The sequence below is a fragment of the Poecilia reticulata genome, linkage group LG17 (assembly GCF_000633615.1).
Source record: "Poecilia reticulata strain Guanapo linkage group LG17, Guppy_female_1.0+MT, whole genome shotgun sequence".
Taxonomy (NCBI): Eukaryota; Metazoa; Chordata; class Actinopteri; order Cyprinodontiformes; family Poeciliidae; genus Poecilia; species Poecilia reticulata.
Genome location: NC_024347.1, coordinates 26,941,900 through 26,965,865, shown reverse-complemented (window position 1 = coordinate 26,965,865; position 23,966 = coordinate 26,941,900). Strand labels below are relative to the sequence as shown.

Genomic DNA, 23,966 nt, shown 5'->3' with positions numbered 1-23,966 from the left:
GCTATAATCTTTGTTGGCCACATAAAAAAGATTTTAAAATGTTGGACAGAGCGGAGCGGCTTCAGATGTTAGCCCGGTTTACCTGCAGCATGATGGGAGCGGTGGGAGGATAGGACTGGGAGCCCTCACAGTTCTCTGTCTCTTCACCGTCAGACTGTGACTTCTGCACAGGAGTAAACACACAGGAACTGTTTTTACCTCTGATTGACTATGTTGCTTTGCAGAAAAATGAGAAATGTCAAGAATAAAATATGTAAAACACTTAATTCCCAATAAACAGATGTTCATGCAGATGTAGAAATGTTAAAACTTCGCTCCATGAAGTGCCAGCCTTCGTAGCTCATTAATAATGTTTAATTGTTTACGCTGAATGTGCACTATCTATTTAAGGTGAAAAGTAAGGAGCTTAACGAGTGCTTATATTTCAAACTAGAACCGCATAAAGTGCATTTCACCTCCCACACTGGACTCCGGTTTGACCGTTTCTCTTTCCCGTTCTGGTATGGCCGCCATCTTTGTTTCTGTATCAAATGTTTCGTTGAAGGGTGACAAGTGGCGCCCTAAGCTGGATGGAGGTCAAATACAACTCTAAACGAAGGGCTTATGTCACACGGCAGGATTTGAAAATTGTTGGCCGATTTTCAAAACTTGAGATATCACACACGTTATAAAAATATCTTAGTTTTGGCCGGATTCACTCAAGAACATTAAGATTTATAGAAATCCCGTAATCCCCGCGATATCATACGGGAATTAAGCGTAAACAAACATGGCAGATGATTTAGAGGCAGTGGCGATAGTGGAGTTGTCTTAAGCGAAAAGAAAAAGTGTTGAAGTACTGCTGCGCTACGATAAGGAGGTGAGTTTAAAACATTTCTTTACTTGTGCTGCAATGTGTTTAGATTGTTTTTTGTTCTGTCGTTTCATTTAGCTTCACCGGTTGATTAAATGATTTTAAGTTGTTGCTGCTTTGATGTTATAAAATATTTGCAATGAATAAACGTTATCGTTAAAACTAACTTATGATTGGTAGCTGAAAAGTTACCGAGTGGTAGCAGTTTCCTTCAGACTCTTCTCCTTTTCATTTCGGTTGTGATATGCCTTACACAAAACTAGGGCTGTTGTAAACGATTATTTTAGTAATCGAGTAATCTATAGATTTTTCTTACGATTAATCGAGTAATCGGATAAAAACAATTATGAAATAAAATATTGGTAAATCTTCCATAACACCACTGTTACTGTCGGATATGAACATCAGTCTATTTTTTCCACATTTGTGCTTCCCTACCAGTTACTTTTTTGTAGACCGGGGGAGCAATACGGGATATTTACGGCTCCTCCGTTCAGAAACTCATCTACCAGCCATGTTCCGCCTCCCGTTTGTTCAGACCGGGATGATATAAGTTTATTGTGCGGTTCGTCCGTAAAGCTGCTCTTACCCTGAAAGCATCAACCCTCAGCCGCCCGCCGTGTTCAGTCTCTCCGCTCACCTGTATAAATCCTCCTCAGCTTCTTCCCGCCGTTCAACCAGCAGCTCCGGAGCAGAAAGGCTGCCGAACTCCCGGCATCGCGCCGGTCATTTTAAGGATGTTTATTGGTAGTTCCAGTTAACTGCGATATCGGACCAAGACAATTCAACATATTGAATGTCACCGATTTTAGATGGAAGTCCTTCCGAGAGGACCAGAACACTCTAAACACCACAAACGACGGGATTATCGGTTTGGATTATTTTGAAAGTCATCCCAATAATCAGGGCGTCCTAATTCGAAACAAGGACAAAAACAATTCTGCCTGTCAACTAGGCTTTAATCTTGGAATATTTTCAATCAATGGTTAATTTAAGTTGATTAATTCATTATGTCCATACAAAGTAGCAAAACAAGGGTATTATTCCTCTTTACACTTCTTTTTTCTTTTTTTTTTTACACTTTAACAAAAACTACATGTCTGTTTAATATTTGGTTAAAACAGACATGTTTTAACCAAACATGTAAATGTCAAGTAAATGTAATTGAGTAAATGTAACTAGTTACTACCCAACTCTGACGCAAAGAGCTGGCAGAAACCTGCTCCCACCTGAAGCGAGCAGTTGAGGTCTCTGGAGAGTTTGATCAGGTCCTTTTCCACCGACTGGCAGATGGGGCAGCCGTCGCCGTGCAGCGCCACGCTGTTCACCAGCAGGAAGCTGCAAACAGGAGGGGAGCAGGCACAGAGCATGCACAGATTTTTATTGCTAATTTACCTGCAGGTGGGGATTTCTAACCTCATGGGGAAATGTTTTTCAGTTGTTTTTCTTTCAAGGTACGACAGATTTTAAGTAAAGTTTAGACTCATTATGGTGAATTATCACAGATACTTTGACTCAGTTCATAATTCTGTTTAAACAGGATTGATTGATTGATTGATTGATTGATTGATTGATTGATTGATTGATTGATTGATTGATTGATTGATTGATTGATTGATTGATCGCCACCATTTTTCTATTAATCTCTCTTTTCTAATCCAGACCTGGAAATCTCTTCATGAACATCCATTGTTTTCCAGACTCTATATTTTCCAGAACGGTGAACAGTAACAATCCTGTCAGAATAAATGACCCATTTTCTCCCTGACGTGTTCGTTTACACGCTGCCTTTCACACATTGTTGAGAAATCATTGATTCCAGTTGCAGCAGCAGCTCCATCTGTCTGTCTGGTGGAGAAACTTTACAACACAAACCTGAGAAACCTTTCAACATAAAGTTAAGTTTGAATCAATACACCTTCCTAATTTATTCAAACAAATCTAAAAAAAAAAGTTAACTGTAGGTATAAGCGCTGCTATAAGCCTTTGACGACCACAGAGGTGATGCCGCCTGCAGGGCTGCGCTGGGACAACTCGGCAGCGTCTGCACTTTTAACGGGGATCAGGATTGCAAGACGCACCGACGCAGCAAAAACCCAGCGGAGAGCAGGTGAGCCTGGCAGAGGAAAACCCCACAGAGGGCAGAGGAGAGTGAAGTTTTTCTTCCAGATCGGCTCAGCAACTCTTTATTCGAAGCATCAAATCCAGCAGCTATAGGGACAGATTTGGTTCTCCTCCACCATCTGACCTTTCAGCTTTTATCGCTAAAGTCGGCCAAGTCTCGACAGGATCAATCCTGGGAAAGTGGTAATTCCCGATAAGATCCCAGGATGGCTGCTGAAAGCTGGCACAGATTAACTGGCAGACGATAAAACGTCTCCAAACTACACCTGCAGCTACAATTCAAAAATACTTAATTAATCCCAAAAGGAAATTAAATGTTTTTGTATTAATTCAGATTTATTGAATATGGTGATGGCTGACAAAATAAGCAAAAGATTTTTATGCTAAATTATTGAATAAATAGACATATGAGCTCAACAACAATATTTATTTTTTTTATCAGTTTTTATGTTATTGAACCATTAGATTCTTGCAAAGTATTTCAGAAAATCTGATCATTCATGTAACTTCTATGAAAAAATACTTTATTTGAATGCTGACGTTAGCAACATGTCAGTATGTTTAGCAACATGTTTAGCAATAAGTTGCTATTTTATGCTTGAGTAGCTTCAGTGATTGGCTAACTCCTTTCAGCACAATTTGAACACAGACTTTTCAAGCTTCCCATCAGATTGTTTTATGAAGCGAACTTTAACCTCTGGTGGGCCAAGAGAAATGGCTTTGTCGGTCATTGCTCTTGTTTACAGATGTCGCTTGTGCGTCAGGTTTACAGGCGTACCAGAAACACAATAAGAAACATAAAGGTTCCAGCTCAGGACTTTTGTATGTAAAAAAATAAATAAAAATTTTTTTAAAATTTGTAACGTGTTAGAATCTATGTAATTAATTAATCAAAATTATTGTGTTAGTCAATCTAAACTGGCACTGTTGTAATAAGTAATAAATCAATAAGTTAATTGCATGACAAATTTAAACAGTGATTTTACATTTTCATGATTTATTGTTTTTCACTTTCCACCAAAAGTTGGACGACAAGAATCTTCAATCTGGTGCTTTGGCTTCAACCAGCCTGTTTTTTTTATTTACAGAGATTATATTTCTTTCCATTTGTTGTTTCTGTTGTTTATTTATGTCGGATATTTAAAATGTCTTCCAGTTGCTAATGTGTTTATGGTTCTTTAGAATTTAAAGTTTATTGATCTTTAAGAATGTGTTCTTCCATCATTATGCCATTACCGTTATTATTAAATTTTTACTTAAAAATGGTCTTAAAACAACAATATTATAGTTTAAGCAATTTTTCATTCGGGCTAATTGTATTGTATTTTAATACAGAAAAAGTCCCCATTAAAAATACTTAAATGTATTTAGAGAGAAATAAAACTGTGGGTAAGCTACTAACCACTCATAGCATCTCAACAGAACCCCACTTTATTAAAAAATCCATCTCTTAAAATAGGATGCAGGAAAAGTTTGAGAACTTTTACAATAAATGTAGAGTGACTTTTACTAAAAACTAAATAATATTGTGTGTGTTTTTTTTTTCTTGTGAAGAAGCCTAACTGATGGCTGCAGCATTTTATTCTTTTCTACTTCCTGTCACTCACTTGACTCCCCTTTTGGTAACAATCCTGGTGGAGGARGCGTTGAAGACYTTCTCAAAGCGYTGCAGCTTGAACCAGTCCATCCTGCAGGGGAGACACAACACGACAACGCAAACAGTGAGGGTTAAAAAGCTGCTGCTCAGCCTACCACGTCACGCCTGTCATGCACGGTTACATAAGGGCTGTGCCAGTTCCACTCCCTGCTGCACGGATTGAATCAAAGCCCGTAAGAGCAGCAGCATGTCGACATAATCCCACATCTCTGAAGCACATGCATCAAAAATTTAACTGCGAGATTATTTTCTGCACCGTGTGTCACTTTCCTTCTGCAAAAACAATGAACGCAACATCTCTGAAACGTAGCGCAAGCCTCAAACATCAAAAATGAACTAGAACCATTAAGAGCTGCGGCGCTGCTGCTGTATAAAAGTTTCCACACAAATAAAAATAAAATACGTTCTTTTTAGTTTGCTGCCAGACTACAAACATTTCAGATTAATTTATTTTACATTTTCATATGTTGATGATATTGCATAATATATATATATCACATTGAGTTATATTATGAAATGTAAATGTAAATGTAAAGTAAGAGTGAAATTCTTTAAAGAAAGTTAGTCTGTCAGAGCTGGTTGTAACTGAAGCAAAAAGTCAATTTTAAAAAGTATTGACTAAGATCAGGCTGAATGTAAACACTTGATATTTTGAAAATCATATCTCATTTTCCTTCCGCATCACAATTATGCATTACTGTCTGTTTATCCACCACACAAAATCCCAATAAAACATGGATCTGGACAGCATGTGATAATACTCAACATTTATATATTTTTCTAGGCCCTGTGTTACTTTAAAAAACAACAACCGGGTGTCTTCCTAAAACGAGACTCTGCAGGTTTGCAGTGGTGCAATAATCCGTGTTTGGTTCACCTTTGTGCAGCAGGGTGGTGTGCAGAGAGCTGATGGTAAGGAAACCTCAGTCAATAAAGCCTTTTGTGTTTTCCAAAGAGTGCAGTCTGTGTGCACTGCAAAAACACAAAGTCTAACATAAGTATTATTTTTCTAGTTTCTAGTGCAAATATCTTAATACACTTGAAATAAGACAAAACTAATTCAAAAATAATTTTCAACAGATATAGGAGCTTGTTTTAAGTCAATAATTCCTTAATATTGATAAAAAAGGTGAAATAATCTGCCAGTGAAACTTACTTTTTAGAATTATTTCTTTAAAAAGCTCATTTATCTTGCTGAAATGTTACAATAGTTTTGTCTCTTTTTAAGTGTACTAAGATATTTGCACTAGAAACTAGACAAGTTACATTTTGTGTTTTTGCAGTGTGTTCTCATTCCTGACAGCATTTACTGCACATAACTCTGGCATTATCTAACTAAACTCGCTCCAATTGGTTCACACCTCAAACATTTCTGAAACATTTATGTAATGTGGACAAACTCGTCTCCTTTTGTTTTTCCGGCTCTGCAGCAGAGGCGATTTCGCTGATACTCCTGGTAGCTATTTCTGGAAGCAGCACTGCAAAAACACAGAATGTATCCAACTATTTTTGTCTAGTTTATAGTGAAATGATATTAGTACACTGGGAATATGACAAAACTAACTTTATTGTAACTTTTCAGCAAGAAATATGAGCTTGTTTTAGACCGGTTATTCCTGAACATTGATGGAAAGTTCTAGTTCCACTGGCAGATTATTTCCCTTATAATAAAACATTTTTGCCATATTAGAAGTGAAATAATCTGCCAGTGGAACTAAAACTTTTTATCAATGTTCGGGAATTACTGGCTTAGAACAACCTCCTGTTTCTTGTAAGTTAGCTTTGTCATATTTCAAGTATACTAAGATATTTCTTTCAGTTTATTTATTCAAAACAAATGTTGCCTCAAATGTGTTCACAAAAAATATTTGCATTAGAAACCAGACAGGAAATATTTGGCAAGATTTTGTGTTTAACAGTGACGGCAGTAAAAATAAAATCGATATGCTCMGGGAGTGTGAGCTCTAATCTCAGTGTTTAATTCATCAGGATTTTCAGCAGCGTCCTGCCTCTGAAAGGTCAACCGTTGTTTTATTTTTAAACAAAAGGAGCAAAAGCAGAGAGGCGTTGCGTGCTTACTCATAATGGAACCCGATGTCGTGATTGCCGACCAGTACGACCAGTTCTGTGTCCGAGGAGTGTCTGAACATCCTGTGGAAGCGGCGCACGTCGTCCTCCCAGTGCTGCAGAGACAAACGAAGCTTTCAGAAATTCACCTGAGCAGTTCAGGAGTCCTAATGGGATCTCCAAGGAAGGCCGAGGTGGCTGCTCCGAGCCGCGGCGCCCCGCCAGAGGCCGTTAATTACTTCAGGGGTTTAAAGTTTTCTGTGATGAGGCTCTAATTGGCCCTCAGATGCTGCTTTTCTATTAGAGCTGAAACTATTAACGCGTGAGGAGGTTTAGCAGCGAAAGGATATTTATAACCCCGAAAAAGTTTTTTATTTCAGGTCAATCAGTCCAGTTTATGTGTAGAGCACATTTCAGCAGCAAGACATTTCTAACAGCATAATAATAATAATAATAATAATAATAATAATAATAATAATAATAATAATAATAATAATAATAATAATACAAAGTCATAGAAAGGCAGTCAGTGGTTGAAACATTAAATTTTGTCAAGTGTCGTCGTTGCACATCAGAATGTTGATATTTCATTTGTTATTAAGGATTTATCGGTGCCGATTTCCTTAATTTTGGGAGATCGGAGATGGGCCGATTTTTACATGCGAAGCCGATCTTATCCACCGATTATATCTAGCTTTTCAAAGGTCTAAGAATCAACCACTGTCCATTTGCTCTCTGGTGAGAAAGGTTGGACTGACAGACTGGGCCCTAATTTAATCTAAACAATCTAACGATTGTTTAGATCGTAAGTCAGAACATTTATTTAGGATTCAACAAACACTGAGGAAGTAGAGCTGCAGCCGGGTCTAGAAATGACAATAGAAGCGATTATTGCATATTTTTCTACTTCTGTTTCGCAAACTGCTCAAACTTGATGGTTATATTTCATCATATTCTCAGATTCTATGATTTTTTTCAGCGTGAATTAAATAAATTAGGGGTGCGCCGATTTATGAGCCAGACAATTTATCGGCCAATCGGCGCCAATTTCCTCAATTTTGGGATCTGATCTACCTCAGCAAAGGTCTAAAAATCATCCACTGCCCTTTTCTGCTCTCCTGTGAGAGAGGTTTGGCTGACAGGCCGGCCCACCAGGTCATTTCTGCTCGTTTGCAGTTAACAATAGGCACCTCAGTGTTGCCAACTCAGGGACTTTCTTGCTATATCTTGTAACATTTCAGACAAAAAAAATTGGTAAAGGCCAAAATCAGAATCGGCAGGTCAGGATTTTTAAAGATCGGTAATCGCTGACCGGCCTAAATCGGTGCATCAGTGAAATAAATGGAGCATTGTGTGGAGAGATGGATGGAGGCTGCAGATGTTTACATCAGACCCTGCAGTCTGTGGGCCCAAACAGAACCAGAATCTGATCAGAACCCTTTAAATCCACATCATGCACAGTTTATTTCCTCTGTTATTATTATTATTTCCAAGCATGGTTAGGATAATCCAAAAGCAGTGCAGCTGCATTAGGAGGGAAAACATGGAGCTCTGTTACCTTCTGGGAGCTCCACTTGCCTTCGTCGAAGATATCCCCGAGAATAAAGACTATTTCGGGCTTGAGCAGCCACAGCGCGGTCTGGAAAGCCCGCTCCATCTGCCATTCCCTGCGTTTGGAAACAACCCCGCTGTCATTTTTTTTTTTTTTTTGCTTTTCTTTTTATTGCCTCACCTCACCTCACCTCACCTCACCTTACCGGTGTTTAAAATGGATGGGTAAAATGGAGAGTTTACCTCCTGAGCTTGTCGAACCAGTGTCCCCCCACCGCTCCGAGGAGGTGGGTGTCCGACAGCACCATGGCGCGGACCGCTGCGTCCGCCGGCCGCCCGTCGGTGCCCTCTCCGCCCCGGGCACGGCTCAGCTTCGGCCAGGCGCACTTGAGGATGGTCGGGAAGTAGATGAGATACTCGCAGAAGAAGAAAGCGCCGAAAACCACCGCGATGAGCAGCGCCGCGACCACCGAGCTGCCGCTAAACTTCAGCATTTCTCCGCTAATCGATGCTCGGGATGCCCAGAAGAACCGAGCCACCCGTCAGGCATCTCCTCAGTTCAGACCCGCTCCTCCCGCAGACCCGGAGGGATTTTTTTTTTTATTTTTTAAATTAGTATTATTATTATTATTTCAGATCTCCCACTCCCACAGAGGGATGATCAATTTAAAATGGCTGTGGAGCATCTGAGAAAAAAAAAAACAGAAGAAGCGTTTTTTCGGGTTCGGTTCGGTGGACCCAGACGGCGGAGGAGGAGATGTGAAAGTTCAGCTCGGCCTCGGCTCATTGAGTGAGACCGCAGCGGGCAGCATCAGTCAGCCTCTGTTTGGCAGCTTTTCAGCGCCGTCAAGCTGGAAACGACACTTCCGGTTACGGATCTCTATAAAATGAAGCAACGACAAACAACTCGAACCACGAGTCTTCAGCACAAATATAGTTTTATTTTGAAGTTGCGTACAAATTTATGGAGGACGGATACTGCCAAAATTGGTAATACATATAGAGATAAATAAATGGTTTGATGAAGTGCCAGAAATTACTTCCAAAAAATAAATTAAGAACTTTTCCAACTCATTTGGTTACATATGAGTAACCAAATGAGTACATATGTAACCAACTCATTTGGTTTAACTATCTTACATATGTAACCATATGTAACCAACTACTTTTCAACACGATTAATTTAACATTATAAATAATATTTAATTCTTTATTTTATTTCCAATCTGTTTTTCTTAGCTTCCTTGTTTATTTGTTCCCAGTTTTTTTTTAATATATTTTGCATTTATTTAACACATTTTGCATTTACTGTCATGTTTTTATTTATAATTTTTCTATTTTTTTTATTTTACTGCCACTTTTTTATTTATTTGTTCATTTTCTCCTCTAACATTTCCTCTTTGTGTTWTCTCACTTTACATTTTCTCCTTTGTTCAAATATTTACAGATTTCTCTTTTATTTTCCTATAATGTTTTCTTTTCCCCTTTGACTCTTTGTAAGAGTTAAAGGAAAAAGGGCAAAAGAAGTATTTGCCCTTTTATATTACACAATATATAATTATTGTGTTCCTGCCGATTATGGCAGGATCTGCCCTCCATACAACAATTTGTTGCAAATAGTTTTTATTTGGTCTTTTTTTTCCCAGGTTTAACTATCTTATTATTAGTAGTAGTTAGCAGCATTATACTCAACTGCCAAAAAGACTTGGTGCAAGGTTGCTAATGGTTTACTCTGCGTGACAGAAACATGATGCTAAAAAAAATTCATAGTATTTTTTTCTAGAATTATCAGACATTGCTTTTTTTCTGTTTTTTGGGGGGTTGATAAGAACAATATTTTCTAGCAACTTTTCAATTTCACAATTAGTAAAAATTGTGTTTTTACGTAAGTTTCAGACTTTGTGCTATTTAAGAAATCAGGTGAAATGTTTTTGCAAGTCTTGGCTGCAGTTCCTGAAGATCTTTGATTTATGATACCTGCAAAAAAATTTAAATAGACAGAAATATCTTAAAATTAATGTCTAGAAAATTCTTTTCATAATATGAATTTTCTTACAACTCTTACAAATTTATTCCAGCGTAATAGTTCGAGGATCCATCAAGTTCAAACACAGTTGTGTTTTTTTTTACAGTTTGCAGAATGTAAGGAAATGCAAGTGAAAAATTTGTGTCGAATAACATAAGTGACGTTAAAACGGTAAAAAAACAAAACAAAAACATTTTCGACAGCTATTACTGATGCAATCAGATTTAGTAAAAATATTAGAGCTACAAACGTTGGAAAAAGTTGGTAGTACATCTTTTTTTATATCTTGAAATCCAATTATTACAAAAAGCTAAACACTGTCAGTCTACTGTGATCAAAATGAAATTTGCTTCATGTTGAGGCTTTTACTTTGAAAGAACACAAAACTTCCGGTTAGGGCCACACTCAAACATGTGAGCTTGACTGCGAGTTTGAGAGAAAGCAGACACTAAATTAAACAACTGGACGTAAAAGTGGTGCTTTTAAAAGACGCTCAACATGAGTCTGGCTGTAATGAAATTGTTTCTGTTGATAAACAATAATCTAATAAGGGATCCGCGAAAGCAGCCAGATGGAAAGGAGACAACAGCTATGGGACAAATGAGATTAAGTGATTTACGGGAGAAATCTAATCAGCTGCAGACTGTTTATGAGTGCAGCCCCTYCGCCTCTGATAGTAATTGTGTCATCAGAGGGCAGTTACTGGGAAAACTGGTCGGTTTGGGGAGTTTCTGTAGGGAAGACAATCGATTTATCTAGATTCGTATCTGACCCTTTTAACGCGCAGAATGAGGAAGATGAAAAGAGAAGCAGCGCAAGGGGAACCTGCGCAACTAGAGAGAAACTTTCCATGACTGAATGAAGAAGATTATTGGGGGGGAATGACGGTGATAGCGGCGCAAAATGCGACGCACAGGGGCGCCTCTAGAGGGGGCGCCACATGACGGCGGAATAATTATTTCAACTCCGCATTAACAGCTGTTTGCGCATTGAAAACTTAAAGAGGAATCCATAAAATGTGTCTTCATACAGTAGCTGCGCTATTACACTCTGAATCCGCCTTGCAGTTTAACGTAGAAATGTTTAGGCGGAAGAAAAGAAAAATATTCTGCTTCCAAATCTTCACACTTTTAGAAATTTAAACAAAACAGTAAACAGTAAATATATTTAGTATCCTGAACTACAGACTTCAAACTGTACTTTGCAAAAGTACTCACACTCCTTCTCACTTCGACACACTTTGTCGCATAATAACTTCAACATTTTACGTATTTTATTGGAACTTGATGTAATAGATAAACTCAAAGTAGTGAGTTATTTTATTAAAACGTAAAATATGAAAGGTCTAACCCTTGAATACTTGAAATGCCCTGTAAAAACATTAATGTCATAATTACTATAATTAATTCCACAATAAATGAAAACACTCAATTTTAATTAGTTTGATTTATATTTTTTCTCTTTTCTCCATAAAGTGATCTTCATTCTGGTGCTTTGGGCTCAACTAGAGGTTCTGTTTTCAGATACTTCATAATTCATTTCATTTGTGTTTTATTTATTCCGGATATTTAAAATGTCTTCCAGTTCCGGTTGCATTATGCCATTATTACCATTGTATTACTTGAAAATTATCTCAAAACAATGTTTTTGTTTATCTCAATAAATTTTGGAACAACTTATCGTCCAGCAAAATGTTTTATTTTAATAGTTAAAACACAAACATGCCTTAATATGCATTAATGTTCACCGTAGCTCAACTGATTTAACATGAATCAATCAGCAGCTGTGTGAGAAACGTGTGAATTTAAATCGGCTTCTTTACGTTCCAGATGCGTTTGGGTGTTATTGCTGTAATTATCTTTGGCTGCAGGACGTTTCTGGTGCCGATAATCGTAACACCAGCTGCTGTTCTGCTGTCTGTGGGTCAGCGAACGGACCTCCACCCAGTCCCACTGATTCTGGTTCTGGTTCTGCTCTGAACAGGAAGTTCAGTCTCCCTCGCAGTGAAGCAGCTGTTACTGTATCTGAAATAAAATAAGAAAAAAAAAATGCAGAGCTTGAACTTATTACAATTTAAACATCAGCGTCAAAGACTTAAAGCTGCTGTTTGCTGCATATATTACAGTTTTTTACTCAGGTTGATTAAATACAGTTCAGGCCAAAAGGTCAAATGCATCCATCATGGGAATTACTGCCTGCTAAATCAATTATAGGCTTTTAATTACTTTAATGACTTTAGAGCTGAAATGACTAATTATTGAAATAATCATCAACTAATTTAGCAATTTAAAAAAGACATTTTTCTCATGTTACAAATTAAATTATTTTCGGTCTAATCTAGTGAAAATATCTGAGCCACTTGAAATAAGACAAAACTAACATACAAGAAACTTTTCAGCAAGATATAGGAGCTTCTTTTAAGTCAATTATTCCTTAATGTTGATTAAAAAGTTTCATTGGCAGATTATTTAACTTTTATCATGAGAAAAATGTCTTGTTATGAATGAAATGATCTGCAAATGGAACCAGAACTTATTCATCAACATTAAGAAATAACTGACTCAAAACAAGTTGATGAAAACTTTCTTGCATGTTAGTTTTGTCTTATTTCAAGTAAACTAGACCAAAAGTGAAATCTGTAGGAAAACCTTCCAGTTTCTAATTAGTCTTATTGTTTTTAACACTTATAGATGTTCCCACATTTGCTGTTGCCAGTCACACTCATTATTGTATTTTAGACAATAAAATGTTTTTTCTTAAGTAAAAGAGGAATTTAATGTATTTTTAATGGTGTATAAACTGGTTTACTGAATGACTTTTTATATCCCAGTAACTGATTAATTCTCAGACGTATTCATATGTTTATAAATGACTAAAATAATTGTTGGTTTTATCTCTAAATAGCTTATTTGCAGAGTTGGGTAGTAACTAGTTACATTTACTTGAGTAAAATTTTCTTTTGGGAGTATTTTTACTACGCTGTACTTTGTACTTCTAGTTGGGTAGTTTTATTATGAAGTATTTCTACTCTTGAGTAAAATTTCTGGATTTTCTACCCACTGAATGAAGAACAAACAAAAATTAATCTGACACACACCTGCCGCTTTTGTGAAAGTTTCATAAGTTTTTTTATTGAAAGAAGCTGATTTGGAGAAAAAACAATTATTTTGCCTGATTTTATATATTTTTTAAATTATATAAATTATAATTTTTATGCTTACAATACCAAAGTTTCCACTTACCTTTATATTTTAGTCCGTCTGATAATGTAATTTTAAATATGATGATAAGTTGATTGTTTGGATAAACACCTTTAATGTTGCACCTGAGCGACTGCAGGTGTTTCAGTCACAGTTTCACACGTTACATGTTTAATGAATCGAGACTCTAATGAACAACTGTAACGACAGTCAGGATACTCAGAAAGATCAGGTAAGAGTAAGAGTAGGACAGGTGAACACACCTGTCCTACTCTTGTGTTTTACAGAATGTCATCAGACCTGAACATCCAGTAGGGCAACAATCATTTGACTGACTCATAAACAGGTAAGCTAGTTTCCAGTGCTCGCTGTTCGACGGGTTTTATTGCTTTGCAAAACAAAAAACACAATAAAAAGTGAGGAAAAAGTCAGATGCATTTTTGTTGATTGTGCAGGAGGCGATACTTCTGCTTTTCCAGCAGCAGCTTATTTTGATTTAAAGTGACAGAGCCTTAAAACAGCTGAAAGGAGCCCAGGACGGAAGAGCTGACCTGACCTGTTCCAGGAAGCATGAACCTTTAATGTTTAGGAGTTGAGATGTTAAACAGGCGTTTGGTTGGACTTCAGGCTCATCAGGAGACGTTTGTTGTGACATCAAAGTAAACTGCTGTTGTTGAATTTAAATGCGAGCTTCGCCTCACCTTCTGTCTGGGGGATTAAATAGTTTCCTTGTGTGAAATGTGTGACTACGCATCTTGAAATGAGGAAACGCTTCTGCAGCCTGAGAAGCTTCAGGTGCAGATATGTGATCATATGCAAAAGCACGACTGTCGTTTCTCAAGTTTAGACCTCACAAAACGTCAATATTTATTTTCTCACTGTGTAAGCTTAAATCAGACCAAAATTATCTTGTTTTAGTTAAATTAGAATTAACAAAACAATTCATATTTGCTAAATGTGACACCAATAATGAGAGAATATGTTGAATTTATTTATTAGTGTGAACTGGAAGTGATCCGCGCCATCTTGGTAGGCAAACGCAGCAAAAGGCAAAGATGAACCACGGCTTCAAAACAAAAATAAAGAAAATAAATGAACATTCTTGGAAAATATACATGAAGAAAATGGCTGCTGTCGGGACCGACCCGTCTGAGACGGAGAATAAAAACATTTCAGACGAAACGAGAGAAGTTTGCTCTGATTTTATGCCACTAAGAGAAAAAACATTTGTCTTTTTTTATTCAGTTTATGTAAACGTCGGGTTTCAATTTGAAATGTTTATCAATGTTTATTTGGAATGAACTCATTAAAAATAAATTAATTATGAATTTTTGTCAAAATTACACATAAATGCTGAAATCCTCGTTAATATTTGGATGATTATCTGTTAACATATAAAACAACATAGTTCTGTTTGAATGTTTTTGTCTGAATGTTGGTTTCTGGGAACTGACCAGTGGAGCTCAGAGCTTCCCAGTATGATGGTTTCATTAATCAAAAACCAGTTTGAAAGTGTGGCTGGGATCATTGAAACACCAAACTGGTTCCAGGATTTAACCATCAAGCAGCAGATTTTAAAGTCAAGTTAAGGAACTTGGAGGCCCGCAGCATGATGCTGCCACCACCTGGCCGTAACAGTTAGTGCAGAATCCTAAACAAGTTCGACCAGCAAACAGAGAAAGCTTCGATTCTCTGGCAGATATTTATGCAGGGGGAAGGTTTCAGAGATGGGAATCTAGAAAAAACAAGAAAKGACACAGGGAAGGATGCAAGGAAGGAAACAGACAAGGAAAGAAAAATAACACAAGAAATGATGGAAGGAAAGAGTCAAATAAGGAAGGATGCAAGGAAGGAAACAAGAAATGACAGAAATCAGACAAAGAAGAAAGGATAGAACCAAGGAAGGAAGGACAGGACACAAATAAGGAAGGATAGAAGGAAGGAAACAAAAAATAAAACAGATCGAAGGAGACAAGAAAGAAAGAAGGACTCAAGAAATGATGTGAGGATGGTGACATGGATCCCAAACCCATCAGAACCAGTTTGGACTTTATAAATCAGAACTTTAACCTTTAACCTTTCAGAAAATTAGAAAAATATGTTCAAATACGGCATCTGTGTCCTGGGGCTGAGATATTTAAATAAACTCTATTAATTTATCCCAGAAGAGTGGATAAATATAAAATAAATATATCTAGATTCAATTTCTATTTTTACCTTTTGAGGATTAAAGAAAATCCACAAAAAATCTAAAACTTTGCAGCTTAAAAGTCCCTGAAGTTAAATTATGTTTTATTAGTTCTTCCCTAAAAAACCCCACAAATGAACATTTAGTTCAACAATACTTTATTAATCAAAGAGGGAAATTAAATGTTGTTTTTCATAAGATTTTCTTCAAGGGTCTCCTGTAGCAGTCAGTGTTACAGCGGTTTTGTAGAGGCCTCTGACTGAACACATTCACTGTAACAGTCTCATGAAAAGGATTCTTCTCCAGATGTAAATCATTTTACATTTACATTTTACATTATTATATAAATAATTAAAAAATAATTCCTGCCAATAAGTGAATGTAAACCTTTGTATTTCTGAAATGTTTTTTAAAAAATTCACAGATTCATTCTTTAAAAAGCTAAAAGTGACATTTTGAATTTTACGTAGCAACAGGGTCTGCGTAAGCGCAGTTCTTCTCGATGCCGAGGTTGAACCAGTTTCCTTTTCCTCCTTTGTAGGAACTGGTGACGATTCTGGCCCAGCCGCGCTCTCCCTGAAAAACACAAAACCTTTCACTCCACAAGCAACAGGACAGAGCCGCTGCGTCTCTGCTCACCAAATAACTGCAAAATTTCACATTTCAATGGAAATTAGTCAATTTAAAAAAATATCGTTTTTTGATAAAAGGTTTTGCTGCTAGGATTTGTTAGCCGTATCAAAATTAGTTTATTTCACACAGCTGTAACAAAAGTTCGCCCCTCTACCTTCTTCAAACCAGACGGTATTGGTGTTACTCAACTCGGCTACGCTTGTGCTGCCTTTGCTTTGAAGATAATCAGGTTTAAAGGTCAGAAGGTCAACGAGTATCCCTTCCTCCAACATTACTGAAATCAAACAAAACTGGCTACAGTTGTGCCGCTGTCATTTTAAAGATAATGATAAATATCCAGAGGTTCAACTTCCTCAAAACAGATAATTTTGTCAATCAATTTCGGTTACGTTTATGCTGCAAAAAATCTCTTTGTGCTGCCTTTGCTTTGAAGATATTAAAGTTTAAAGGTCCAAAGGTCAACCAGCTCCCCCYTACATGACTGAAATCAAACAAAATTGGTGTCAGTACAGATGTTTGTGCTGCGATTGCAGTAAAACATTTTTATTTATGTCGCCATTTTTTTAAAGATATTAATATAAAAAAGTTTCCAGAGGTCATCAGAGGTCAACCAGCCTCCTGCTCACATTTACACAAACAAATATGGTGCCAATCAACTTGGCTACGTTTGTGCTGCAAAGTTTTTTGTTTGTGCTGCTTTTGCTTTCAAGCTATCGATGATGATCTCTGGAAACTTCTCATCTTTAAAGTGATAAATCCACAAATGAAAATCTTTGCTGCACCAACGTCTGACACCAGTTTAGTTAGATTTGAAGAAGCTGGGGCGCGAACTCCAGTCCGGTCAGGAAGGTGAAATAAACCGACCCAGAACTCCCCCCAGGAGTTCCTGACGATCCAGAACTCGCTGCCGTCTCCGTCTACGCCCCAGCCGGCCACTGAGACGATGTGATTGGGCAGAGAGACGGGGTGAAACTCTGAGAAAACGCCGCCGGCGTATCCCTCCAAACCGCCAGTCGCCATCAGCGCACAACTGAGAGACAAGGACAAGAACGAAACTCATTTTCTGCACGTCTGAAAAGTTTCACTGCAAAAACACAAAAACTTCCCGAGTATCTTTAGCCCGGTTTCTACGGCAAATATCTCAGTACAGATTAAATAAAACTTACAAGTAACTTTTCAGCAAAATATAAGAGCTTATTTTAAGTCAATAACTCAATATCTGGTAGATAATTTAACTTGCAACATGGAAAAAAAGGTCTAATAATCAAAGTCATAGAATGTATTAAATTCATGTCTAATGAGAAGAAATAAATTCCTCACTGAAATTGTGGCTTGAAAAGAAAGAAAAAGAGAGACAGAAAATGGACAAAACAAACAAAAAGACAGAGGACACACAGGAAAGAGAAAAGACCAAAAGATAAATGCAGAAAGACCAGAAAGAGAGAGGAAATAAAGGAGCAAAGGGAAAGGAAAATAAGAAAAAAGACAGAAAAAGAACAAAAAGACAAACAAAAGGACAGAGGACATAAACAGGAAAAAAGACAAAAACACACAAAGACAAATAAAGATAGGAAAGAGAGAAAACAAAGGAGCAAAGAAAAAGGAAAGTAAAGGAAAGACAAAAAGACAGAAAAAGGACAAAAAAAGAAAAAGACAGGAAAGAGATAGAAAATAAATCAGCAAAGAAAAAGGAAAGAAAGGAGGAAAGAGGCAAAAAAAGCAAAAAAGCCATAAATCAGAAAAGGCAGACAAAAAGAGAGTGAAAACAAGAAAAGAAAAAAGACAGGAAAGATAAAGAAATGGACAAAAAGAAAGTCGGAGCCTGCGGTACCTGATGGGCCCGTTGGTGTAGATTTCTGCTTTCATCTCGTCTCTTCCAGAAATTTCTCCATAATCTCCAACTTTCCAAACTGTGTAGTTCTTGACAACAGCGCAGGATTCAAAGAAGGAGCAGGTCCCACACTGATTGAACTGAACACACTCTGAAACACACGAAGAAGACCTCAGTGGTTGATGTCCGAGGACAAAATATCAACGACACATTCATGCACACGAAGACGTCAGATTTCTATCCATCTGAACCTGAAAAAAACAGAAAATCAGTCGGTATCTGGAGGTCTGGTAGCTGAAACACAGAGGAGCCACTCCTTACTTTGGTTGACAGCTTGGTAGTTGTTGCAGGTTTCATCAGGAATCCCGGTTCGATGAGCGTAGGCGTAGACTCTGAGGTGATCGCCTCCGAAACAGGAGCCCGCCCTCCCGCAGTCAATCACGTTCTGGACAGACAGGTAGGCGGACGGCCAGGCTCCGCCTCGCTTTATGTTGATACGATCTTAGAAAAACAACAAAAATACCAGAAAACTGTTTCCTGCGCCTCTTCTCCATGGCCACCTGGGCGATTTAAAATGATTTCAAATCAGATTCAATTTACGATTATATTCAATTATATTTTTATTTCTTGCTTTCTAAAAAAGAAATTAGAAATGATGGAAAATATCTAAAAAAATGCAGCTTTTATTTCAATCATCCTTTATGCGAGAAAATTTGTTTGATTACGACAATAAAGCAGAAAACAAATCTTAAAATTAAAAGGAAAAAGTTGTTTTAATGACAAAAAAAGCTGTGATATATTTATGAAGATTTGATGTGAGCAGCTCAGTTTGTATAGCTCTAGTTTCAAAATAAACTTTGTTTTAAAATCTTGCTAGATTTAGTTCATATGTGAAAAGGTAATATTTATAAAATTCATTCATGTTGGAGTTCTCATAAATTGACTACATTATTCTGCTAATACTACAACTTTATTTGTGTAAAAAATAAAAATCTTAACCCTAATATTCAGTTGAATAGTCCAAATAAAGAGAAGCTGTTAAACAAGATGGCGGCATGTGACACGCTGACATCACTCTGAACTATAAAAACCCAAACAGCACATCCACATTAGTGAAAAAAAATCCAGATTTTCCAAAAATTAAGTCTTCAAAAATGTGATTAATCAATAAAAAAGCGATTATTGCTCAGTCCCAGCTACCTGCCAGTGCGCTGGTGGCTCCCATGGCCCAGCAGGAGCCGCAGTACTGGGGGATGTGCTGGTTCCTGGTGACGCTCACATAGTTCTTCCCGTTGATGTTCCTCCAGTCCCACGACGGAGGAAGATCCGACGCTTTGGTAAACTCGTGTGGCCGGGCTCGAGTCCTACAGTAAAAATACAACAGAGAACCGGCTACTTTAAAACTCTGATTCTATACAATTCAAGCTCCAACACAGATCTTTTAATTCTGCTACAAAATGTTTCTCTGATTAGCATTTCATCACCAGTTATGACATCTATGATGTGTGCTGATGACTGATAAGTCTTCTGAAAATGAAGCAGAAATAATGTAATCTTTATGAAATGCAATAAAATCCATTCACCTTTTGTATTCTGCCTATATGATGCTGTAAACGGTAAATAAAGTTTAATTAAAAAGATGGGATTTTAAGACCACTGAATAAATATTATTTCAGATTAGAATTAAATGGAAACGTTTCTATAAAACGGCTTATTTTTAATTCCATGTCATCTTGTCTTATTTGACTAATTATAACAACCTGCATCTTAGAGCTTCTCTTTATTTATTTATGTTTGACAATAAACGAAACATTAAAGTTTACTGACAGAATCCATTGTTATTCTCACCTAAATTACAAGAACAAATATTTTTTTGATACATAAATATGTATCAGCTTCTAACTTAAAATGACATTATGATAGAGACTGTAAACGTTGGTTGTACACTTATTTTATTCTAACTTTGACATTAAATTGTTTTATCTGTTATTTTTCTCTCTCTCTGTGAGCAGATTACTAATCACAGATTATTAATCAGAAATGGCCAGATTCCGTACTAAACGCGTCTGTATAATACCTTATCTGCATCATTGTCAGTTATCTACGTGTTACCTACCGGACTGAGTCTGGTCTGTCATCTTTAATGGGCTTGTAACAAGGTTCCGAAAGGTATTTAGCGGTGCTGGTTTCCACAGAAACCGATGCTAACCAAAGTAGCAGCGGGTAGATATTTACAGTCGCCATCTTGACTCCTCCCTCTTTTCCTCCCATCGCTCAGACGTAAAGGATGCGGTTATGGAGCGCCCTCTGCTGGCTGGATAAACCACCGACAGCCCCTGTTCTCTGTTTACTGTAGAAGCGAAATAAGCTTCGTAAATGACAGAAAACGGGAAAACCAACAGCTTTATTTACCAGTTATTGGCTTTAAATGGCATTTTTAGTACTGTCAATCCAAAAACATATGTGTAAAAGATTAAGCACACCACTTACTGAATTTGCCAATTACAATTTTTAACACACACACACACACACACACACACACACACACACACACACACNACACACACACACACACACACACACACACACACACACACACACACACACACACACACACATATATATATATATATTATGCAAGTAAAAATATTTTTATATGCATTTTATACACATTTTTTAATATTTAAATTGATTGAATATGTAATTTATTAAATTACATATTTAATAAAGATTTAATTTATTAAATATTTATGAATAAATATTTTTTATTACGTTTATTTAATATTGACAGACACAATAACATAAACTGAATAAAACAGCAGCCTGATGCCTGTGAATAAAACAGCAGTGTTCTTGTATAATGGCGCTAATAGTATGAGCTAATTTGCAGCACTTATCCCTAGATGGACTGTTATAAACAGTATACCTATACAGTAATTAAGAAATAAAATAGCAATAAGAAAATAAAATGAAGAAAGGTGACATTAACCTGTAAAATAGTCAGGACAGCATTAAATACCAAAAACCTAACAAATATTTTGCATATTATTTTATAGTCTATAATAATTTCTAGTAAAATAACATATTTGCAATATTTAATAACAAGTAATGACTACATTTTAAGAAAATGTCTTATTTTAAGATTATGCATTACTGTATTTTAATAAAAATATTTTTTAGCAATACATGTACAATATTAATTATTTTACTTTTTCAAAAAGCCTATTTTTCTTATTGAATTGTAACTTCTAACTGTTTTTGTTCTCCAAGCAAGCAGACAAATGTATTCTATACGTGGGATGCAGACACAGAAAGACCGACAGGTGGAGCCATAGAGCCAATATTCAAGTCAAATACAAATGATTACAGTATCAATACCTGCGGATTGTCTCTCAGAAAAAAAGACTTTCCACATTTAAAAGTCTGAATAAAAAATAATATGATATTTCTGAAGCCTCAAAGAGGATTAAATGCAAGCAAACATGGTTAGGTTTTAATAAAAATATAAAATACACAATTGTTTAATCCTTTTTCTTTCTTAGGTCCACAATTATTTTAATCCTGAAAGGAAATAAGTGATAGAGAGCAGAAGTTTTGCATACTCAGCATGAATCCTTTAAATGACCGCCTGTTAAAATCGCATTATGCTTAATGCAACATAAAGGACTGGGTGTGTTATCATAGAAAATAATCAGCTCTTAGCAGCGTTATCACATTACTATAGGAGCCTGAACATTTCTGCATCCAGGGAAGTAAAAATGCTTCATATTTAAATGACTGAAGATTAAATCTGCATTAGCCCCCGAATAAAGTCTGGAGAGGGAGAGAAAAGAGAAACTACTTACAGCAAATTGAGCTCCAAAAATAGATGGTGAGAGCAAAACGTTGGTTTAAATTCACTTATTTGATGTGAAGCAAAGTTTAGAGAAATTTCTGTTTGGAAATCTACATATTTATCTGTTCTTTGTTTCCTTTTGTTTAGTTCCTGTTTTAGTTATTAAAAAATATTTATACTTTTATTTTACCAGTCTTTCATAATCCACAGCAAAATATGCATATTGTACCTAAATTACAAGTTTAAAAACAAATCTTAATGCAACATAAACAAGTCTTCAAGAAAGGAAGGGGATTATTCTGAGTGTGAATGACTCAACTTTCATTAGTGCAGCAGTGAGATGTAAGTATGGAACACTGATCTTGCCAACACTGATCTTGCCAACTATTAAAATATTTATTTAAAAAAATATGTACTTAAAAATTTTCTTTCATCATACATTTAATTATTCCTCCATTATTTATTATCAGTTTTGGAAGAATCAATCCTTCATATAAGATACTCGAGAGGTTGGGTTTGCATTTAAGAGGATAAAAAGGGCTCTCAGAGAAAGGCTGAGCTCATTCACAATGGAGAAAACTTTTATTAATGAAGCAGTGAGATGTTCGTATGGAGGACTGATATGTCAAAAATAAAGGAAATAAATAATTAAAACTTATACTTAATTATTTCCAAAAATATATATTTTAAAAAATTTATTTTCTCATACATTTAATTCTTCCTCCCTTATATATTTCTTGCCAATTTTGACAGGATCAGTCTTCCATATAAGATGCCCTGATGCTCATTAGAATAAAAAAATCTCTCTGAGGGAAGCAGAGGTTTTATATACTTTATAAAAACATAAACAATCATTCACAGCAGAGAAAAGTTTTATTATTGGAGCAGTGAGATGCTTTTATGGAGGACTGATATGTCAAAAACGAAAATACATTAATGTGGAAATAAGTAATGTAAGCATATATATAGTTATTCCCAAATATATTTATTGGTTAACAATTTTATTTCCCCATACATTTAATTATTCCTCCTTCAGTTTGACAGGATTAGCCCTCCATATCAGAATCTCCAAGAAGTAAAATGTGGATTTGGGAGAGAAAAAAAGAGCTTTCTGAGGGCAGCCAAGGTTTTATTAACTTTATACAAACATAAACAGTCATTCATAATAAAACAATCAGAAATATATGACGCCTGTGTAACTGAGAAGAGGCAGAGTGTTCCCAGAAGGAGTCGTTGACCTCCGATGATTTACTTCCCTGCTTTTAAACCTGCACTGAACTGAACTCCTGAGGCATTTCACTCAAATCTGAAGCTGAAACGACCTCCAACCACGTATCGTATTGGTGGTTGGAGGTTTGCGGATGCCGTTAAAAGCTGCACTCCATCTTGGCTTTGGTGCTTCTTCAAAAAGCAGAAACGATTCTCAATTATGGAGGCGAGAAGGTCGGCCAGTGGGGCTGTAAATACTTTAAGAATGTAATGCGGCGTTACAGGCAATCCGTCAACATGCAAGTCGTTTTTGATCAAACCAACATCCGTTATGTGAGCATTAGCATGAGCTTCTTCCTGCTTCCTGAAGAGGCTGAACACACGTCAGCATCGTTTCAGGGGAAGCAACAATTTGGAAGAATTAAACAACTGAGAGACACAAACAAACAAAGGGAACAACCGTACAGCTGAGTTATTATGGAAAACCAAATAAATTAAATTCTGTGATTATCATTTATTGACCCACATGCAGAAATCACTCAGACAAAACCAGATTTATTTACAGTTTTATTAGTGCAAATACATCTTTAAAAGGGTCAGTATTTTTGTCAATTATTTAAGAAAGTGAAACTTAAATAGACTCACTGCACAGGTAGTGGAATATTTCCAGACTATATTTCTAGAAGTTTTTCTGGTTATCCATCCATCCATCCATCCATCCATCCATCCATCCATCCATCCATCCATCCATCCATCCATCCATCCATCCATCCATCCATCCATCCATCCATC

The 23,966-nt window shown here is 36.5% G+C and overlaps 2 protein-coding genes across 3 annotated transcripts in view; both read right to left on the bottom strand.

The window, feature by feature from the left end:
- Positions 1-9,169, bottom strand: part of mppe1 (metallophosphoesterase 1) — a 14,644-nt gene extending 5,475 nt beyond the window's left edge. The window contains exons 1-6 of one of the 2 annotated variants that reach the window (XR_536005.2): positions 8,496-9,169; positions 8,260-8,368; positions 6,714-6,817; positions 4,585-4,665; positions 2,083-2,191; positions 83-163 (exon numbers count right to left, since the gene is read on the bottom strand). Coding sequence is in view for 1 of the 2 variants with exons in the window: in XM_008434609.2 (XP_008432831.1) it covers positions 83-163; positions 2,083-2,191; positions 4,585-4,665; positions 6,714-6,817; positions 8,260-8,368; positions 8,496-8,746 (735 nt within the window). In the remaining variant the exon portion in view is untranslated. The remainder of the gene's footprint in view (positions 1-82; positions 164-2,082; positions 2,192-4,584; positions 4,666-6,713; positions 6,818-8,259; positions 8,369-8,495) is intronic. The other variant, XM_008434609.2, reaches the window with a different exon arrangement.
- Positions 9,170-15,856: 6,687 nt separating this feature from the next.
- On the bottom strand, positions 15,857-20,412 carry LOC103479906 (cathepsin Z). The gene is made up of 6 exons (XM_008434605.1): positions 20,247-20,412; positions 19,331-19,494; positions 18,452-18,631; positions 18,131-18,281; positions 17,164-17,329; positions 15,857-16,242 (listed from the first exon to the last, which is right to left on the bottom strand). Exons 1-6 carry the CDS (start codon positions 20,399-20,401, stop codon positions 16,129-16,131), a joined length of 930 nt encoding a protein of 309 aa, XP_008432827.1. The 5' UTR covers positions 20,402-20,412; the 3' UTR covers positions 15,857-16,128.
- Positions 20,413-23,966: the final 3,554 nt, after the last annotated feature.